The following is a 17209-nucleotide window of genomic DNA, read 5'->3' as shown; positions in this document are numbered from 1 at the left end:
AACCATTAAAGCATAGACTCTCCTCAAGTGAATCAATAGTAAACCTCTGCTAATACATTGGGGAATTGATTAGAAAGCTTCCAAATATATTCCTGTTATCATCATGATCTTTAGGGTCCATGTCGGGGGCAATTGCTGTCCAGTAACTTTATGACATGTAAATTTTGGATGAACGTTGCATAATGTGTAATAATAATGATGATAATTATAATATATTGTGCAACTGCATAAAAAAAAGAATAGAAGGATCAATTAGAATGATCTATTAATTTTACCTTTTTACTACTTAATTTTCCATTTTAGTACTGCGGCTAAGCAAGTCTTACATTGGGGGGGAAGGGTTGTGGTCTTCACAAAGTTAGGCTTGAAAGCACATTACATATTACTAGCACAGCTCTATATTTATATACATGTTCGGCAGGGGTCCAACCAACACACCCTAAAAATGTGGTGTATAGCGTATATGCGCCTATAGAATATTACTGATATAAAATACTAATTTGTTATAATGTCATCATTTCCCACTTAAAGGTTGTCAAATCCTATTACCTACACTTGATTTATTTCCTAAATGTAAGCAATTTCTGCTGTGCTGCTATTTCAGTGTAAAGTTTATTGTAAAGAGTAAGGATTCTTCTTCCTTTTCTTCTTTTAATCTTTTTTTTTCTTTAATCAGCTAACGCTACTATAATACTTGACAAAATCTCTTCTTTATAAATAATTTTCAATTTAAAAAATGTTGTTTTGATCTAAATATGTCCATTCTATGGAAAGTTAGGAAATCTGTCAGCAGGATATCATCCCCCAAATTATTTATATGCACTTGTGGCTCTTTCAAGGACAATTCCAGCAATGCATTACTGTACATGACTAGTCCAGTCATCCAATAGTGAGAAATCAGTGTTTTAACTGACATGCAAATGAAATTGTATATCTGACACCTCTGTCACTCCAGCTCTATTTACAACCTTGCCCCACTACCTCCTGCTTGAATGACAGTTTATATGCCTGTAATAGTAACTGGATGTGATAACTCCACTCTTCTGTGCTGTGTAATACATCTTCAGGGCTTATTTTGGCTGAAAACTTCAGCTGGCAAGATCTGTGGACTTAGGTCATGTGACCTTAATGACATCATCACAGTTCCTTCTGCACCTCTATGCTGCTGCCTGCTTATGACTGGTCAATGTCATTAAGGAGGGAAAAGTACACGCCCCCAGTGAAAACAATCTAATGTAATCCTATTTATTTTTAAAATAGAGGTTTAGATTATTTTTTCCAACAGCGAGCAATATTTAGATGTGATACAGAATAGAGAGCAATTTACAAAGTGCCAGTAACAAGATAAGACTTCATCAAAGCTGCCATGTTCCTCACTTTTTGTAGCTTAGTTTGCCTCCAAACCAAACGTTATTATTTGCATGTTTCTTGCACAAATTCCTTAAGCTAGTGGAAGTATTACAACATAGAGAAAGTAATTGATTTGTCACCAGTATACATGAGCAAAAATATTCATATGATCCTGGTCCAATGTCCTACTGCAAAGTCCGATCCTGCAAACTTTTTTGGCCTACATTCAAATGCCAGCATCTTGGGAGCCTGTAGTTTTATGAAGCTTCTGCATCATCACATTGTGTATGTACTAATAACTAGGCCTATGTGAAGTTGTGGCCTAACACGGGCCTTGTAAAACCAGAGGAACCAAGAATTCTAGCAATCAACTGCCAGCCATTGAAGTTAGCAGGACCTTGGTCTGACTGCCACAAAGCACCAAGATGGAACCATGGGTCATTGATATACAAATCTTTTTGCACATCTCTAGTCATCAGATAGCAGCATAGTGTTGTATCCCAACATCTTCTGATGGCTGCAATATACAATCTATGAATGGACAGCGAGAGTTTAGGCTAGAAGTACACAATATGACACTTTATGCGTTTGTGATGGACTATGAAGTCACACATGCATCTCTGTGTCTAAGATACCACTTGGAGAAAAGCAACATCATCACCAAAGGAAACAGAGACTATTGATTTTTGCTCCAAGATTACGGTATATAGATTTATTTAGCTCCTGCATAGGAAGAAAGGATATCGTCCGACATTTCGACCTTTGTAGTGGTCTTTTCAAGTACATCTGCTGATAATGCTATGCCAGACATGTAGATAGTTGAAGAGTGATCAGGTCGAAACGTTGAACAATATCTGTCATCCTTATGCCGGAACTAAATGAATTTATATATTTTTAGCAGGAATCAATAGTCTCCTGTACTGAGGTTATTCTTTTATGACATGACAAGGCCACAGTCCTCTCCTCAAGCACGTAACCTCTAATGCAGCGCTGCCGGCTTTACACATAGTGCCGATACTACATATCATTCATTGATTGACCAAGCCACAAATTAAATTCTATTCTGATTTACAGTAAGACTTCATGTACCTGTTGGAAATTTCTTTTTTTACTCATTTAGCCCGTAATTAAAAAAAGCATATGATGTGACAAAAGTTGCATTATGTGAATTCAAAAAGAGACTTTGTGCAACAGCTGTCTCACATCCAAAGCTGTAGTTAGGAATGTGGAGGACTAAAAATGAAAAAGTGAGGGCACATTGTCAGTCAGGCTGCAGGCAGCATCCAAAAAGATCAAGAATATGAAAAATCTTTATTAAAATACATCAGTTACAATTAGAAGCTGATTGAAACGTTTTGCATTTTAATAAAGACATAGCAAGGGTTTTTTTTAAAATTTTTTAGATAACTCTTGATGGACAGCGCCCAAACTGCTTTTTCTTTTTTTTCCTCCTCATTTTGGAGTCATTGTTAGCTTGACGGGTATAGCTGGAGTCTGGATTTCTTGTTACATAGGTCATTCCCAGAATTGTGCCTGTTTCTTGCACAACTGTTTTAGGCAGGTGCAAAATTGGTTGTGATTAGAGATGAGCGATCCCGAGGTTCGGTGTTCGTACTAAACACAGACTTTACAAAAAAAACCAGGGTTCGGAGATCAGGTGATTTATATATGAGCACCACTTGTGTGAGCATTGCAGTTCTCGAGCACGCTCGGTGTTCTGCCCAGTGTGAGACACTTGCAGTGTTTTATCACCTCGCACTGGGGGGTATCAACAACGTGATTGGATGTAGTGTGCACCAATTTATATATATATATATATATATATATATATATATTAAAAAAAAAAACTTCCCAACCACCCCCAGAAGTGATCTGTTTATGGCTAGCTGCATGTAGGCGATGTCACGGGTGTCTCACGTGTGACAAATAGTCATGTGGTTTCTGGCCAGAGAAGGTCACTACATCTGGCTAGGCAGAATGCTCCCTGACCTTCCTTTGTTCCTGCTTTCAGTATTCATTGGTATAGGTAGCTTTCCTGCTGGATTCATCTCTCTCCCTTTTGGACCCAGCAGGAGCTCGACTTCCACCCAGCTGCTGATCAGTATTCTCTTGGTGTTTAAATACTCTTCCTTTGGTCTGCGCTAGTGATATTTTCAGTTCCTTCAAGCCAAGGTTGCAAGCTGGTGGTTTGTACTCCTCTGTGGTATCGTTGCTGAAACCTCTGCTGAACTTCTATCTGAGTCATGTAATGATAAGTAGTTCATGCTTTTCCCCCTGTGTGTCCCCCTTGTGTCTTCTATAGTTTAGTGGGGTTAATGAAGAGGTCATCCCATCCGTTCCCTATTTAGGGCCCAGCACTGGGGATTTCTAGGGTCAGGTATCCGGATTGGCGCATAGTTGCAGAACCTATCGATGGGGGTGAGGAACCCCAGGGAACAGCAATAGGTTCGGTCAGGGGTCACCATCTTCCCTCTCCCTAGACACACAGTTTCCTCTTCTCTTCCCTTTTGCAGTGCGCTTGGTACTTCAACATACCTAGCATGACAGTTGGGAGACCTGAACTGCCAAATCAGTGACTTCCATTGAGGTTCAGGTCAAGTCCGGGTCCCAAACTGAACTTTATCTAAAGTCCGGCTAAACCCGCTGAACCGAACTTCCATTGGTCCACTCATCTCTAGTTGTGATCACCTCAATTTGGATTTAGGTTTTTACGCTATGACGCACCCCTGATTTTGTTGTATAGTAGTTCAGAATGTGGAATTCAGTTTATTGCTTTAGTATTACATATAAATACTCATGGGTAAAGTAGAATGATCTCTTGGCGCTCCTCCTAATACTCAACACCCTGGGCACGTGCCCTGGCAGCCCGTAATTACTTTTCTGTATTGTCTCCCGCTGCGTAGGCCCAATCTAACATTTACTTTGCAAGAGAGTATCAAGGGACGATATCAGATGGTTAATTTGTTTATTTCTATTATTTCAGTCATGTTACTTAAAAGACCAGAATAAAATCCATTGCCACTCTCACTCATGAAGTGAAAATAACCGCAGAAGTAAGACTTGTGCCCTTGAGGTGGGGGCAGCGGTGATTCTCTGCAGCGTGTTTGCTTGTACTGATAGTAGCTATCATTTTGAAGAAAGTGAGATGTGTAAGGAAGATATGATACTTTGATGTATGCTAGATGTCTTTTATTGAGTGTTCCTTTGGAATATGAGTATTTATATGAATCAAATGCACTGTGTACTATATTTCAGTTGGAGCGCTGGCACGGATGATCGAGTTATATTGTCAGCTCAATGCAGTGTAAAGTTCTTTATCACTTTTCTAGCTGTCACATACCAGTAGTTTTATGGAAGTGTCTTCCAGGATAGGGCTGCACTGGGGTTCTGATGGTTTAGTGTTACAAAGTATTAACCCGAGAAATGCAGATTTTTATCTTAAGGGCTGTGCTAAATTATGGGCTTTAATGGCCTGGAGCTGAAAATTATGATAAGTTTGTCTGAACCGTGGCCTTGTTCCTGATTGATTCTGATCTTTCACGCTCTCGCATTTTGATGGATTCCACAGAATATTGTGTTAATGATTTTTTTCCCATTTCAATGTATTTTTTTGGCTGAAAATGGGTCACTAGTATTACTAATATATCATTAGTGTATACTGTATCAGGATAAAAGAAGAATTCAAGGAAATTGGTTATTCATCGCTACTTGACTACATTGGATATTTATTGCTTATTACCCTCTGTAAAGATCTTTGAACCCCTTATATATAATTGTCCTCCATTCACTGAGATTTATGGCAATCCTTTTAAACACTACTTAAAGGGAATCTGTTTTTTGCTACTTCATCTGAGAGCAGCATGATATAGACAAAGAGACCCTGAATCCATGTATCATTTAGATTACTAGGTGCAGCAGTTTTTAGGGGTGCTTCACACATAGCGAGATCGCTACCGAAATCGCTGCTACGGCACGGTTTTGGTGACGCAACAGTGACCTCATTAGCGATCTCGCTGTGTGTGACACTGAGCAGCGATCTGGCCCCTGCTGCGAGATCGCTGCTCGGTACACACAGCCCTGGTTCGTTTTCTTCAAAGCCGCTCTCCCGCTGTGACACACAGATCGCTGTGTGTGACAGCGAGAGAGCGACGAAATGAAGCAAGCAGGGAGCAGGAGCCGGCATCTGGCAGCTGTCTTAAGCTGTAACCAGGGTAAACATCAGGTAACCAAGGTGGTTACCCGATATTTACCTTAGTTACCAGCCTCCTCAGCTCTCACGCTGCCTGTGCTGCCGGCTCCGGCTCTCTGCACATGTAGCTGCAGTACACATCGGGTTAATTAACCCGATGTGTACTGTAGCTAGGAGAGCAAGGAGCCAGCGCTAAGCAGTGTGCGCGGCTCCCTGCTCTCGCGGTTATGATCGCTGCTTCGGCTGCTGTGTTTGACAGCTAAGCAGCGATCATAACAGCGACTTACAAGGTCGCTGTTACGTCACAGAAAATGGTGACGTAACAGCGACCTCGTTGTCGCTGTCGCTTAGTGTGAACCAGCCCTTAGATTTAGCAACACAGCAGAGAAGAGAAAGCAGCCCTCGCTCCCACCAGGCTCTCTATATACAATGTCTGTAATCAGTAATATGCTAATCACAGCTGGTGATTAGTCCGGCAATGATAATCTCCTGAAGCTAAAATAAGCATTGCAAGTAAACAACTGCACACAGTGTGATAAGAGATACTTTGATGAAATCTCTGTGTTAATCCCTGCACCATGCGGTCTTCAGATTACATATCAAAAACCTGCTGACAGCTTCCCTCTAATCGTTTTGTCTATAAGATGATAGCAATTCTATACAAAGTCTCTGGTTTGCCAGCAACTATAATCCTGTTGTTACTTTATAAGTTGGTCAACTTGACCTAAAGCAAAGGTCAAGCATATACACTTCTAAAGATGAGTGGACCTGTGGAAGTTTGGTTCGACGGGTTCAGACGGACATTAGATAAAATTCAGTTTGGGACCCAGACTTGACCTGAACCCCAATGGACTTCCGTAATTGCGCATTCTGGATCTGCGCCCACATGCAGCCACCCATAAACAGATCACTTCCTTGGGAGAGTGGGTGAGGTTTTTCCATTATTTATTTATTTTGTTTAGTGTACACTACATCCGATCACGCTGTTGTTAACCCCAGTGTGAGCTGTTCAAACCCTGCAGGAGGCACGGACGTACCTGAGCACAGCGAGTGTTTGCATACGTAAAGCACCCAAATTCTATTTTTTTTTGTAAAGTCTTTGTTCGGTACGGACACCAAATACCGACCTTCAGGTTCGCATGATCATCTCTAAACACCTCTGCTACATTCATTACATATACATATGATATGGCATACATATACTTGGCAGAGATAGTTCAGCACTGTACTCAGCTATGTCCAGCGAGTTTCATAGGCAATGAAAAAAGCTGAAAAGCGTATGCTCAACACCATTCACAGTTCCACTATCTGCACCATTCAGATGGTGTTTTCCAGAACTCTTTTTCAAGGTCCTTGTCCTCAGGCCCTCAGTGATCCGCACATTATCCCCCATGCAATAGATAGGTATACCTTACAGACTTTGCACAAACCATTCAAGATTTATTTTTATTAAATAGTATGATGCATTATATCAGTACCGTGCCTAAGTGGCAGCACATGTTGTAATTAACATTCTGATTGTTGCCACTGAGGACTACTGCTAAATAGATAGGGTTAAGCATTTATAGAGAATATAGGCATATCCTAATGGGTACCTGCACGGAAAACAGTGCTTCCTTTTAGTTATCTTGACTAATGCCGGTGTCACACGGGACGATCTTCCTTCCGCATTGCCGGCAGGACGCAGGTAAGCTGTGTTCGTCGCTCCCGTGGTGTCACTCGGAGCGATGTGTACTGCCTCGGGAACGATGAACAACCAGCGCACAGAAGGAGGACCGACTTTTTGAAAATGAACGAGTGTCAACGAGCAACGTTAAGGTGAGTATTTTTGTTTAACAGTCGTTCCGAGGTGTCACACGGTACGATATGTCTGACGATGCCGGATGTACGTCACTAACGACGTGACCCCCGATGACATATCGCCCAATATATCGTACCGTGTGACGCCAGCTTAAGGCTCATCTTTACAGCCCTGATAAGACAGTAAGGGTCTGTTTACACTGTGCAATGTGCTGTGTTAAATGAGGAAAGCATACTTGCTATTTGGCGGTTAGTTTATAGCCTGTTTACACAGGCCAACCTGGTTTCAGATGCGCATGGAATGACTTGTAATACTTTTCGGCAGCACTATGGATAGCCAATCAAGCAAAATTCTCACAAAAGAATATTGTTCTCAGCAGCACATCATCCTGTGTAAACAGGGCTCGTGCTGCCAAGAACAATGATCCTTTGGCTTTTTGTTAGCTCAATATGTGATCATCATCCTGCTTAGACTGCATGATTTTCATGGAAAAAATAATTTCTCGGAACGCTCATTCATGATAATCATGTAGTGTAAATGAACCTTAGGTGTCAATTTTCTGAAAGCAATTACTCATTGGAGGTTGAGCATTGTGGAAAGAGTTTGTACAGCACATAGATTGCCGTCTCCTTCCTATCGAGTAACCCCTCCCTCAAGAGTATAAACGTTTAATAATCGGAAACACCGTGTCTGCAAATTGGGATTCTGATCTGGCTTATATGTCCTAGGTCATATGCAAAGGATTGTTAAAAATCCACATTTGACTTTTAGGATCGCTACTTCCAATAGGTGGCGCTGCGCTAGAGTTTGTCTCCTTTACTGGAGAGACAATTTTAATAATCCTCAATAATTTAAATATATTTGAGAAGTGGACGTAGACGTTAATGATTTTGATAGCTTTAGATTTCTCTATGTAGTTTTTTTCTACCTTTTTGCCTTATTATGTATATTTGGCAATAAATTCTAGTACTTGTTTAGCATTCCGAGTAACTATCAGACTGAAAGGATGATTAACTGGGGAATTCCTGAACAACTGATAGCAATATTCCCATCCCATTGGTATGTAAACAGCTTCTCCTCTTGGGCTCATACTGTTCCGTTCTGTATGTAATAGTGCCGCTCCAGCTGCTGACACCCCACATGGGAAATCTATCATGGTTGCTGTAATGTGTGTTTAATTCTACAACCAAGGGCTGAGTAGTGGCCTGTGTCGTGCCTTCAATTGATAATAATACACTGATACACTGTACAAAAAGGTCTTGTAAAATGCCCAATAGTACCATAGCCAAACAGTTGTCTAAATACTACTGCCCAGTCAATAACATTGTAAACAGAGCTGGATCCAGTCCAGCTGCCAAGATTGAAGGTGCCAGTTTTACTGCCCAAGACAGAGCCTGAGCCCCTTCTGTGACCATTGATGTGCCCAATACAACATCCAAGGTAATACAACCCAAAGACTGGCCATGACTAGCAATATATTCATTAATATTCAGTAAATTTTAGTAGACAACTAATGCCATGGTCACTATATGGAAAACATTTAGCTTAAAGAGAATCTGTCACCAGGTTTTTGCCACCTAATCTGAGAACAGCATAATTTAGATACAGGAGCCCTGATTCCAGCGATGTGTCACTTACTGGGTTGCTTGCTGTAGGTTTTATGAAATCACTGTTTTATCAGCAGTAAGTTATTACTAGTGGACTACTTGGCCTAATGCCAGCTAGTCCAAACATGCCTCCACCACTGATTGGCAGCTTTCTGTTTATACACATATGTGTATACACAGAAAGCTGCCAAGTAGTGATGTGGGTGGGTTTATACAGAGCTCAGCATTCAGAGAACTACTAGTTCTGCAGCAGAAAAACAATTATTTTAAGCCAAACTGAGCACCCCGAAAAGTCAGTGACACTTTGCAAAAACCTGATGATATGTTCCCTTTAAACATCACTAAATTCTTCCAATTCATTGACTGCTCATCTATATATATAATTGCCTTATTCTGTCTGTCTGTCTGTCTGTCTTGCTCCAAAATTGTGTCCTTACGGTGACACAAAGCTGATTGGCCGCTGGGCTCGCCATGGCCCCGCCCCCCCGCACGGATTGGCCGCTCGCCCAGGCAACTCGCCCATGCCCCGCCCCCCTCACGCAATGCACGCTCGCTCTGGCCCCCGCACGCATTCCCCGAACCGACCGACACGGAGCCACGACTCCCAGGTGAGTACTGTACCCCCGGGAGCCCACATCAGCATACGCCGCCAACCCAGCTGACACATACCCTCGCATTGCTGGGGTTGCCGCCGTATGCTGGTGTGGGCTCCCGTGCGAGCGGGGGACGGGATACGCTGGTAACCATGGTGGCATAGTTACCAGCGCATCAAGGTCCTGCAGCGGCGGAACATACACACACGCATGCACACACACACACATCAGATCACACTCACTCTCACACACACCTCACACACACATCACATCGCATCCACACACTCACAACATCCTGGGATATCGCTTGCTTCTCGGCGACGATACTGTGCAGTGAACTTCCAGGACCTGCCAGCTTATCACATGGCCAGAAGCATGTGGTATCTCCGGATGTTGTGAGTGTGAGCGCGTATGTGCAATATCGTCAATGTGTGTGTGAGTGTATGCGATCGGGTGTGTGTGAGTGTATGCGATCGGGTGTGTGTGAGTGTATGCGATCGGGTGTGTGTGAGTGTATGCGATCGGGTGTGTGTGTGTGCGCGATCGGATCTGTGTCGGCAGAGGAGCATGGCGTGCTGGAGGAGGCTGGGAGGAGAGAGGCTGATCCTGGGGAAGGCTGGGAGGGGGAGGCTGAGAGAAGAGAGGCTGATGCTGGGGGAGGCTGAGGCTGGGGTAGGCTGGGAGGAGAGAAGCTAATGCTGGGGACAAAAAAGGCTGATGCTGGGAGGAGAGAGGCTGATGCTGGGAGGAGAGAGGCTGATACTGGGAGGAGAGAGGCTGATCCTGGGGAAGGCTGGGAGGGGGAGGCTGAGAGAAGAGAGGCTGATGCTGGGGGAGGCTGAGGCTGGGGTAGGCTGGGAGGAGAGAGGCTGATGCTAGGTACAGAAAAGGCTGATGCTGGGAGGAGAGAGGCTGATGCTGGGAGGAGAGAGGCTGATGCTGGGAGGAGAGAGGCTGATGCTGCGGGCAGAGAGGCTGATGCTGCGGGCAGAGAGGCTGATGCTGCGGGCAGAGAGGCTGATGCTGGTGCAGCATGGGGGATGGAGCACGATGGGAGGTGCGCAGCATGGGGGATGGAGCACGATGGGAGTGCGCAGCATGGCGGATGGACCACGTTTGGGAGTGCGCAGTATGGGGGATGGAGCACGATGGGGGGTGCGCAGCATGGCGGATGGAGCACATTTGGGAGTGCGCAGCATGGCGGATGGAGCACGTTTGGGAGTGCGCAGCATGGGGGATGCAGCACGATGGGGAGTGCGTAGTATGGCGGATGGAGCACGTTTGGGTGTGCGCAGCATGGCGGATGGACCACGTTTGGGAGTGCGCAGCATGGCGGATGGAGCACGTTTGGGAGTGCGCAGCATGGCGGATGGAGCACGATGGGGAGTGCGCAGCATGGGGGATGGAGCACGATGGGGGGTGCGCAGCATGGGGGATGGAGCACGATGGGAGGTGCACACCTCCCCCCAACACACACACACGCGCACTGCACAACACACACACACTGGGAACCACAAACACCGCCCTACACAGACACCCACACACACAGACAACGCTGCACACACACAACACCCAACACACAAACACCGTGGCATACATAAATATACGCACATACCGCACAACACACACATTGCACAAAACATACCTCCCCCCAAAACACACCACTCACACACACACAAACCGCGCAACACACACACACACACAACGCTACAGACACACAGCGCTCCACAAACAACGCAACACACGCAACACACATACAACACCGCTCTCACCCCCCGCCACACCCAGACAACACCCAGAACATGTACAGCGCCCTACACAAACACTTGGTAAGTACACACAACAACATCTATATATATAACAAAAATCATACATGAACTACACAATACGTAAATTCTAGAATACCCGATGCGTAGAATCGGGCCACCTTCTAGTATTTTATAATTGGCTCATTACATGTAAAAAGAGCATCCTCTTTGCATTTGTTTTGACTATATATACTAATTGCTAATATATCATTTTTGCATTGACAGTCCAGACTATATGATTACAGTTATAGGCTTCTGGAAGCCTCCTCCTAATCAGTATAAAATGAGAGCATAGACAAAAGCTTGTACTGTGTAATGGTACGGGCACAAATACTATTTATAAGGTCCTATTAGTTTTTCACTACTCTTAGGCTTTTTCTACTTCTTTGAGCTTTCATCTCAAGTCCTAATGTTCAGGGAGGTAATGAGAATTGCAGCATAATAGCGGTATTATACAGCGCGGCTACAATCGAAGTGAAGTTGAGCAATACAGCTCCACTAAATCCATGCCCTTGAAATATCATAACATAATTGGTGCTCAGAGATTTACAAAGACACTCTTGTTAGGCTGCGGTTTGGTATTTCATGGGACCAAGTTCTGTACAAAGTTGGTTTAGTCAAAAAGTTTAATCTCTGAGAAATCTTGTGCCCTTTTCAGGAGTTCCCAGAAGGGCTGAGAATCATAATGTTATATTCTTCATCCAGTCCAGATTTAACACCCAGCGTATTTCCCTACAGAATAAGGAAAACCAAACATGACTCACAAGCTCTATTAATACGACGTTCCCAGCTTCAGTGCATGTACTAAACATTTATCACTCTGTTTCGGAGTGAAGCACGCAGCTTGCAGAGGATGTATATTTTGGAATGGTAGAAATCATTGACTCAGGAAAAAAGAATTAAACAATAGTCAGAAGTATTGTCATTAATACCGGACATGGCGGCACAATGCATACATTGATGTACTTCCTCTTACAGGAAAACTATATCGTCATTCAATATTCCTCTTTTCCTGAAATTTGACTTTGGGCTCAGTTTTTGCATATTTTGGATATTTTGCAAAATGCAATATTGATTTTAGCATAAATAATTGGGTTAATGGTTCTGCTAGTCCTGAAATGTCTCATGGTGTACAAGTGCATCTCAATAAATTAGAATATCATCAAAAAGTTAATTTATTTCAGTAATTCAATACAAAAAGGGAAATGCATATATTATATAGAGTCATTACACACAGAGTGATCTATTCCTATATATTATATAGAGTCATTACACACAGAGTGATCTATTCCTATATATTATAGTCATTACACACAGAATGATCTATTCCTATATATTATAGAGTCATTACACACAGAGTGATCTATTCCTATATATTATATAGAGTCAGTACACACAGAGAGATCTAATTCAAGTGTTTATTTCTGTTAATGTTGATTATTATGGTTTACAGCCAATGAAAACCCAAAAGTCATTATCTCAGAAAATTAGAATATTATATAAGACCTACTGAAAAAATTATTTAAAACTCAGAAATGTTGGTGCCTACTGAAAAGCATGTACAGTAAATGCACTCAATACTTGGTCGGGGCTCCTTTTGCATGAATTACTGCATCAATGCGGCGGGGCATGGAGGCGATCAGCCTGTGGCGTTGCTGAGGTGTTATAGAAGCCCAGGTTGCTTTGATAGCAGCCTTTAGCTCGTCTGCATTGTTGGGTCTGATGTCTCTCATCTTCCTCTTGACAATACCCCATAGATTCTCTATGGGGTTTAGGTCAGGTGAGTTTTCTGGCCAGTCAAGCACAGTGATACTGTGGTTAGTAAACCAGGTATTGGTACTTTTGGCGGTGTGGACAGGTGCAAAGTCCTGCTGGAAAATGAAATTTCCATCTCCAAAAAACTTGTCGGCAGAGGGAAGCATGAAGTGAAGTGCTTTAAAATTTCCTGGTCGACAGCTGTGCTGATTTTGGTCTTGATAAAACACACTGGACCTACACCAGCAGATGACATGGCTCCCCAAACCATCACTGATTGTGGAAACTTCACACTAGACCTCAAGCAGCTTGGATTGTGGCCTCTCCACTCTTCCTCCAGACTCTGGGACCGCGATTTCCAAATGAAATGCAAAATTTACTTTCATCTGAAAACAACACCTTAGACCACTGAGCAACCGTCCAGTTCTTTTTCTCCTTGGCCCAGATAAGATGCTTCTGGCATTGTCTTTTGGTCATGAGTGGCTTGACACAAGGAATGTGACAGTTGTTGCCCATGTTCTGAATATGTCTGCGTGTAGCTCTTGAAGCACTGACTCCAGCAGCAGTCCTCTCCTTGTGAATCTCCCCAAAACTTTTGAATGGCCTTTTCTTAACAATCTTATCAAGGCTGCGGTTATCCCAGTTACTTGTTCACCCTTTTCTACTACACTTTTTCCTTGCACTCAACTTTCCATTAATATGTTTGGATACAGCACTCTGTGAACAGTCAGCTTCTTTAGCAATGACCTTTTGTGGCTTACCCTCCTTGTGGAGTGTGTCAATGACTGCCTTCTGGACATCTGTTAAGTCAGTTGTCTTCCCCATGATTGTGTAGCCTACTGAACCAGACTAAGGGACCATTTTAAATGCTTAGGAAGCCTTTGCAGGTTTTTTTGGTAATTATTCTAATTTTCTGACATAATGACTTTTGGGTTTTCATTGGCTGTAAGCCATAATCATCAACATTAACAGAAATAAACACTTGAAATAGATCACTCTGTGTGTAATGACTCTATTTAATATATGCATTTCCGTTTTTCTATTGAATTACTGAAATAAATTAACTGTTTGGTGATATTCTAATTTATTGAGATGCACTTGTATAACAATACTTCATGAGCTTCACAGCAATTGATAGTTCAGGGAACCCTTTTTTCTAATTATACTGTAGGTCAGTATTCCTGTAAAATCTGGGCCGATTTCAGCCTCGGCTGCTAGGTGGTGCCACACTGTTGTTGCTGGTGATGCTTGATCCTTTTTTATTCCTTGGGCTTGTGGTTCTGTCTGGTCTGGAAGCTATGGGATTAATCTGTTGTTTTGGTTTCTTTCTGCTGTCAGCACTGGGTAGGGCTGTTCTATTTAAACTCCAGAGAGACAGCTCCCATGGCCAGACAATAGAGTTTATCGTGATTTGTACGTCTGTCCTGTGTCTTAACCTGTTAATTACCGTTCATTGACTTCAGCTTGACATTTGACTATCCGCTTGTTTTTTTTTATTCTGTTCATGACGTGACCATCTGGATCTGACCCGGCTTCCTGACAATCATTGTTGCCACCTTGCATCGCCAAAAAGCAGCTGACTATGTGGCCCTTACCCAGAGACCTCTCTCTAAGTCCAGATCCCTGTACAGGGGTTAAAGGGTAAAATCCTGGGAAACCCCTGGGTTCTCAAAATAACCTGTGCTAAGCTTATATTAGAGAAAGACTTTAGCTTTATGTGAATAATACGTAGCTGTAATGCCTCACACAAACTGTAGAGTAGAAAGAGTGGTGCTGTATTAGGAAGAAAGCATCCAGGTTTCTCCAATTTTAGGCAACGTGGAGTGAAAAGAAAAGGATGATCCGGCACAAAATCTCCTTTGGTAAAAACATCCAAAATTTATTGAAACATCATTAAAAATAGCGTGAAGACCAAGTATCCACTCAGATGGAAAGCATGGAGGTCATGATAACTTTACGCGTTTCGGACAGTTATAAAAGCAAAAAAGTCCTTAATCATAAATTTGACTTATGATTAAGGACTTTTTTTACTTTTTTTGCTTTTATAACTGTCCGAAACGCGTAAAGTTATCATGACCTCCATGACCTCCATGCTTTCCATCTGAGTGGATACTTGGTCTTCACGCTATTTTTAATGATGTTTCAATAAATTTTGGATGTTTTTACCAAAGGAGATTTTGTGCCGGATCATCCTTTTCTTTTCACTCCACGTTGCCTGTTACCGGTTGGGATAAACCGAAGGATCCTAGGCACCCGCAAGGCTGAACAGTCTGGGCAGCAGGTGAGCTGAAGTTTTCTTCCTATTTACCTCTCCATTTGAACTTTGTTTCTCCAATTTTAGGCAACTGGTTGAGTAAAAATTGTCTACTACATAGTAGTATATCATCTAGTTTATACAAACCAATAAAAATAGAAGTAGAATTGATTTTTTGCTTCATTGATGATTTTTTTTTTTTTTTTTTACTGGCTCTGCATTCTGATTGGTTATCAAATTGAACAAATTGAATTATTGACATACAGGACATTAACATAATTTTTATGTACATGGATTCATTTTTTCTTAATTTATTGTTTAAAGAAAGAATATTCGAAGCACAGACCAGCAGAACCCACTTGTTATTCTCTACAATTATCTGGCCCAATATGGTGCTCACTGTGACTCATTTTACGGTGCAATCAGACAGAAAGGCCTCTGTGATCCCGATTGGAGCTTCAGAATTAGTGTTGTGATTAATTGAGTTACGTTGCTGCTTGGATCCCTCTAATCAGTGCTTTAGTTAATTACATTGGAAAAAAACAGGAATCATGTTACCGAGTCATTCTTAGAGACTTGTCTTATAGTGGCATTCTTGTTATAATGGGTACCTGTTTTATTTTTAAGGAAAAACAAACACGGCTGTGAAATCTGTCGCTGCAAGAAGTGTCCAGATATCCCTTGTGGCAAGATTTGTCCTATGGGCTTTGAGCAAGACAGTCATGGATGCCCAGTGTGCAAGTGTCGAGGTAAGAAGAGTCCTTCACCTCCATATCTACATATATTCTGTGACCTTCTCTTGATAAATCCCCCACCAGATAGTGATATTATGTACACAACTTACCTTCTGAGAGGTAGCAATCATGGATGCCCAGTCTGCAAGTGTCAAGGTAAGAAGGGTCCTTCATCTCCATATCTATATATCTGCTGTGACCTGCTCTAGATAAATCCTCACCAGATAGTGATATTAGGTACAAAACTTACCTTCTGAGAGATAGCAGCCATGGATGCCAAGTGTGCAAGTGTGGAGGTAAGAAGAGTCCTTCACCTCCATATCTACATATCTACTGTGATCTGCTCTTGATAAATCCCCCACCAGATAGTGATATTATGTACAAAACTTACATTCTGAGAGATAGCTTTATAACTCCGCCAGCGCTACTAAATGTCATTTTCTGACAGCGTAACCCTATTTATTAGAGCTTTGTTTCCCGCTTGTAGCAATTTCATTTTTAATTACTGCAGTCTAATGAAGTAACCCATCATGGAGTCGACAATGACTTTTTAATGAGCATATACAGGAGCCAAATGGACTGATTGTTTCTGTGCATTTCAATTTCACATTGTTCTTAATTATAAGTAAAGTCCAAATCTTCCTGGATACTGTACCTACCACACTAGAACACATTTGCCAGTTCTCGCATACATGGAGTATAAATTCTTAGTGTGCTTTAATTCATCAACCGCAACATAACCATAAAACAAGATAGATAGCAATGACTTTAGTGTCATTAACACTATTTCTAATTTCTGTATTTTTTGTTTTGTTTTGTTGGTCTTACAAGAAAAAAACCCTCTTATCAATGGCTCCATATCTGGAGAATGTTCTAGAAGTTGCCATGACTTAGCCTATGATTTGCTATGATTTCATCACCATTTACAACACTATTTTATACTTTGTTTTCACTTTTGAAGTCAGTCTATTCTTATTCATAGAATCCATTCTAATTACCATTTCATGTCAGGTTGAGCATAGCTTTTCTGTTACCAAACTGATTACCAACTACATTAAGAGAAGATATCCTCACAAAAATGACCTATTGTTTTAAATCAGGTTTTCGTGCTACAGGTA

General features: G+C 42.2%; 1 protein-coding gene across 1 annotated transcript in view; it reads left to right on the top strand.

Moving 5' to 3' along the window:
• Positions 1-17209, top strand: part of CRIM1 (cysteine rich transmembrane BMP regulator 1) — a 943646-nt gene that overhangs the window by 805436 nt on the left and 121001 nt on the right. The window contains exon 10 of the mRNA XM_075339496.1: positions 15985-16106. Coding sequence (XP_075195611.1) covers positions 15985-16106 — 122 coding nt within the window. The remainder of the gene's footprint in view (positions 1-15984; positions 16107-17209) is intronic.

Source organism: Anomaloglossus baeobatrachus, chromosome 3, assembly GCF_048569485.1.
Source record: "Anomaloglossus baeobatrachus isolate aAnoBae1 chromosome 3, aAnoBae1.hap1, whole genome shotgun sequence".
Classification (NCBI taxonomy): Eukaryota; Metazoa; Chordata; class Amphibia; order Anura; family Aromobatidae; genus Anomaloglossus; species Anomaloglossus baeobatrachus.
Note: the sequence above shows the minus strand (reverse complement) of the source record. Positions and strands in the feature narration are given on the sequence as shown.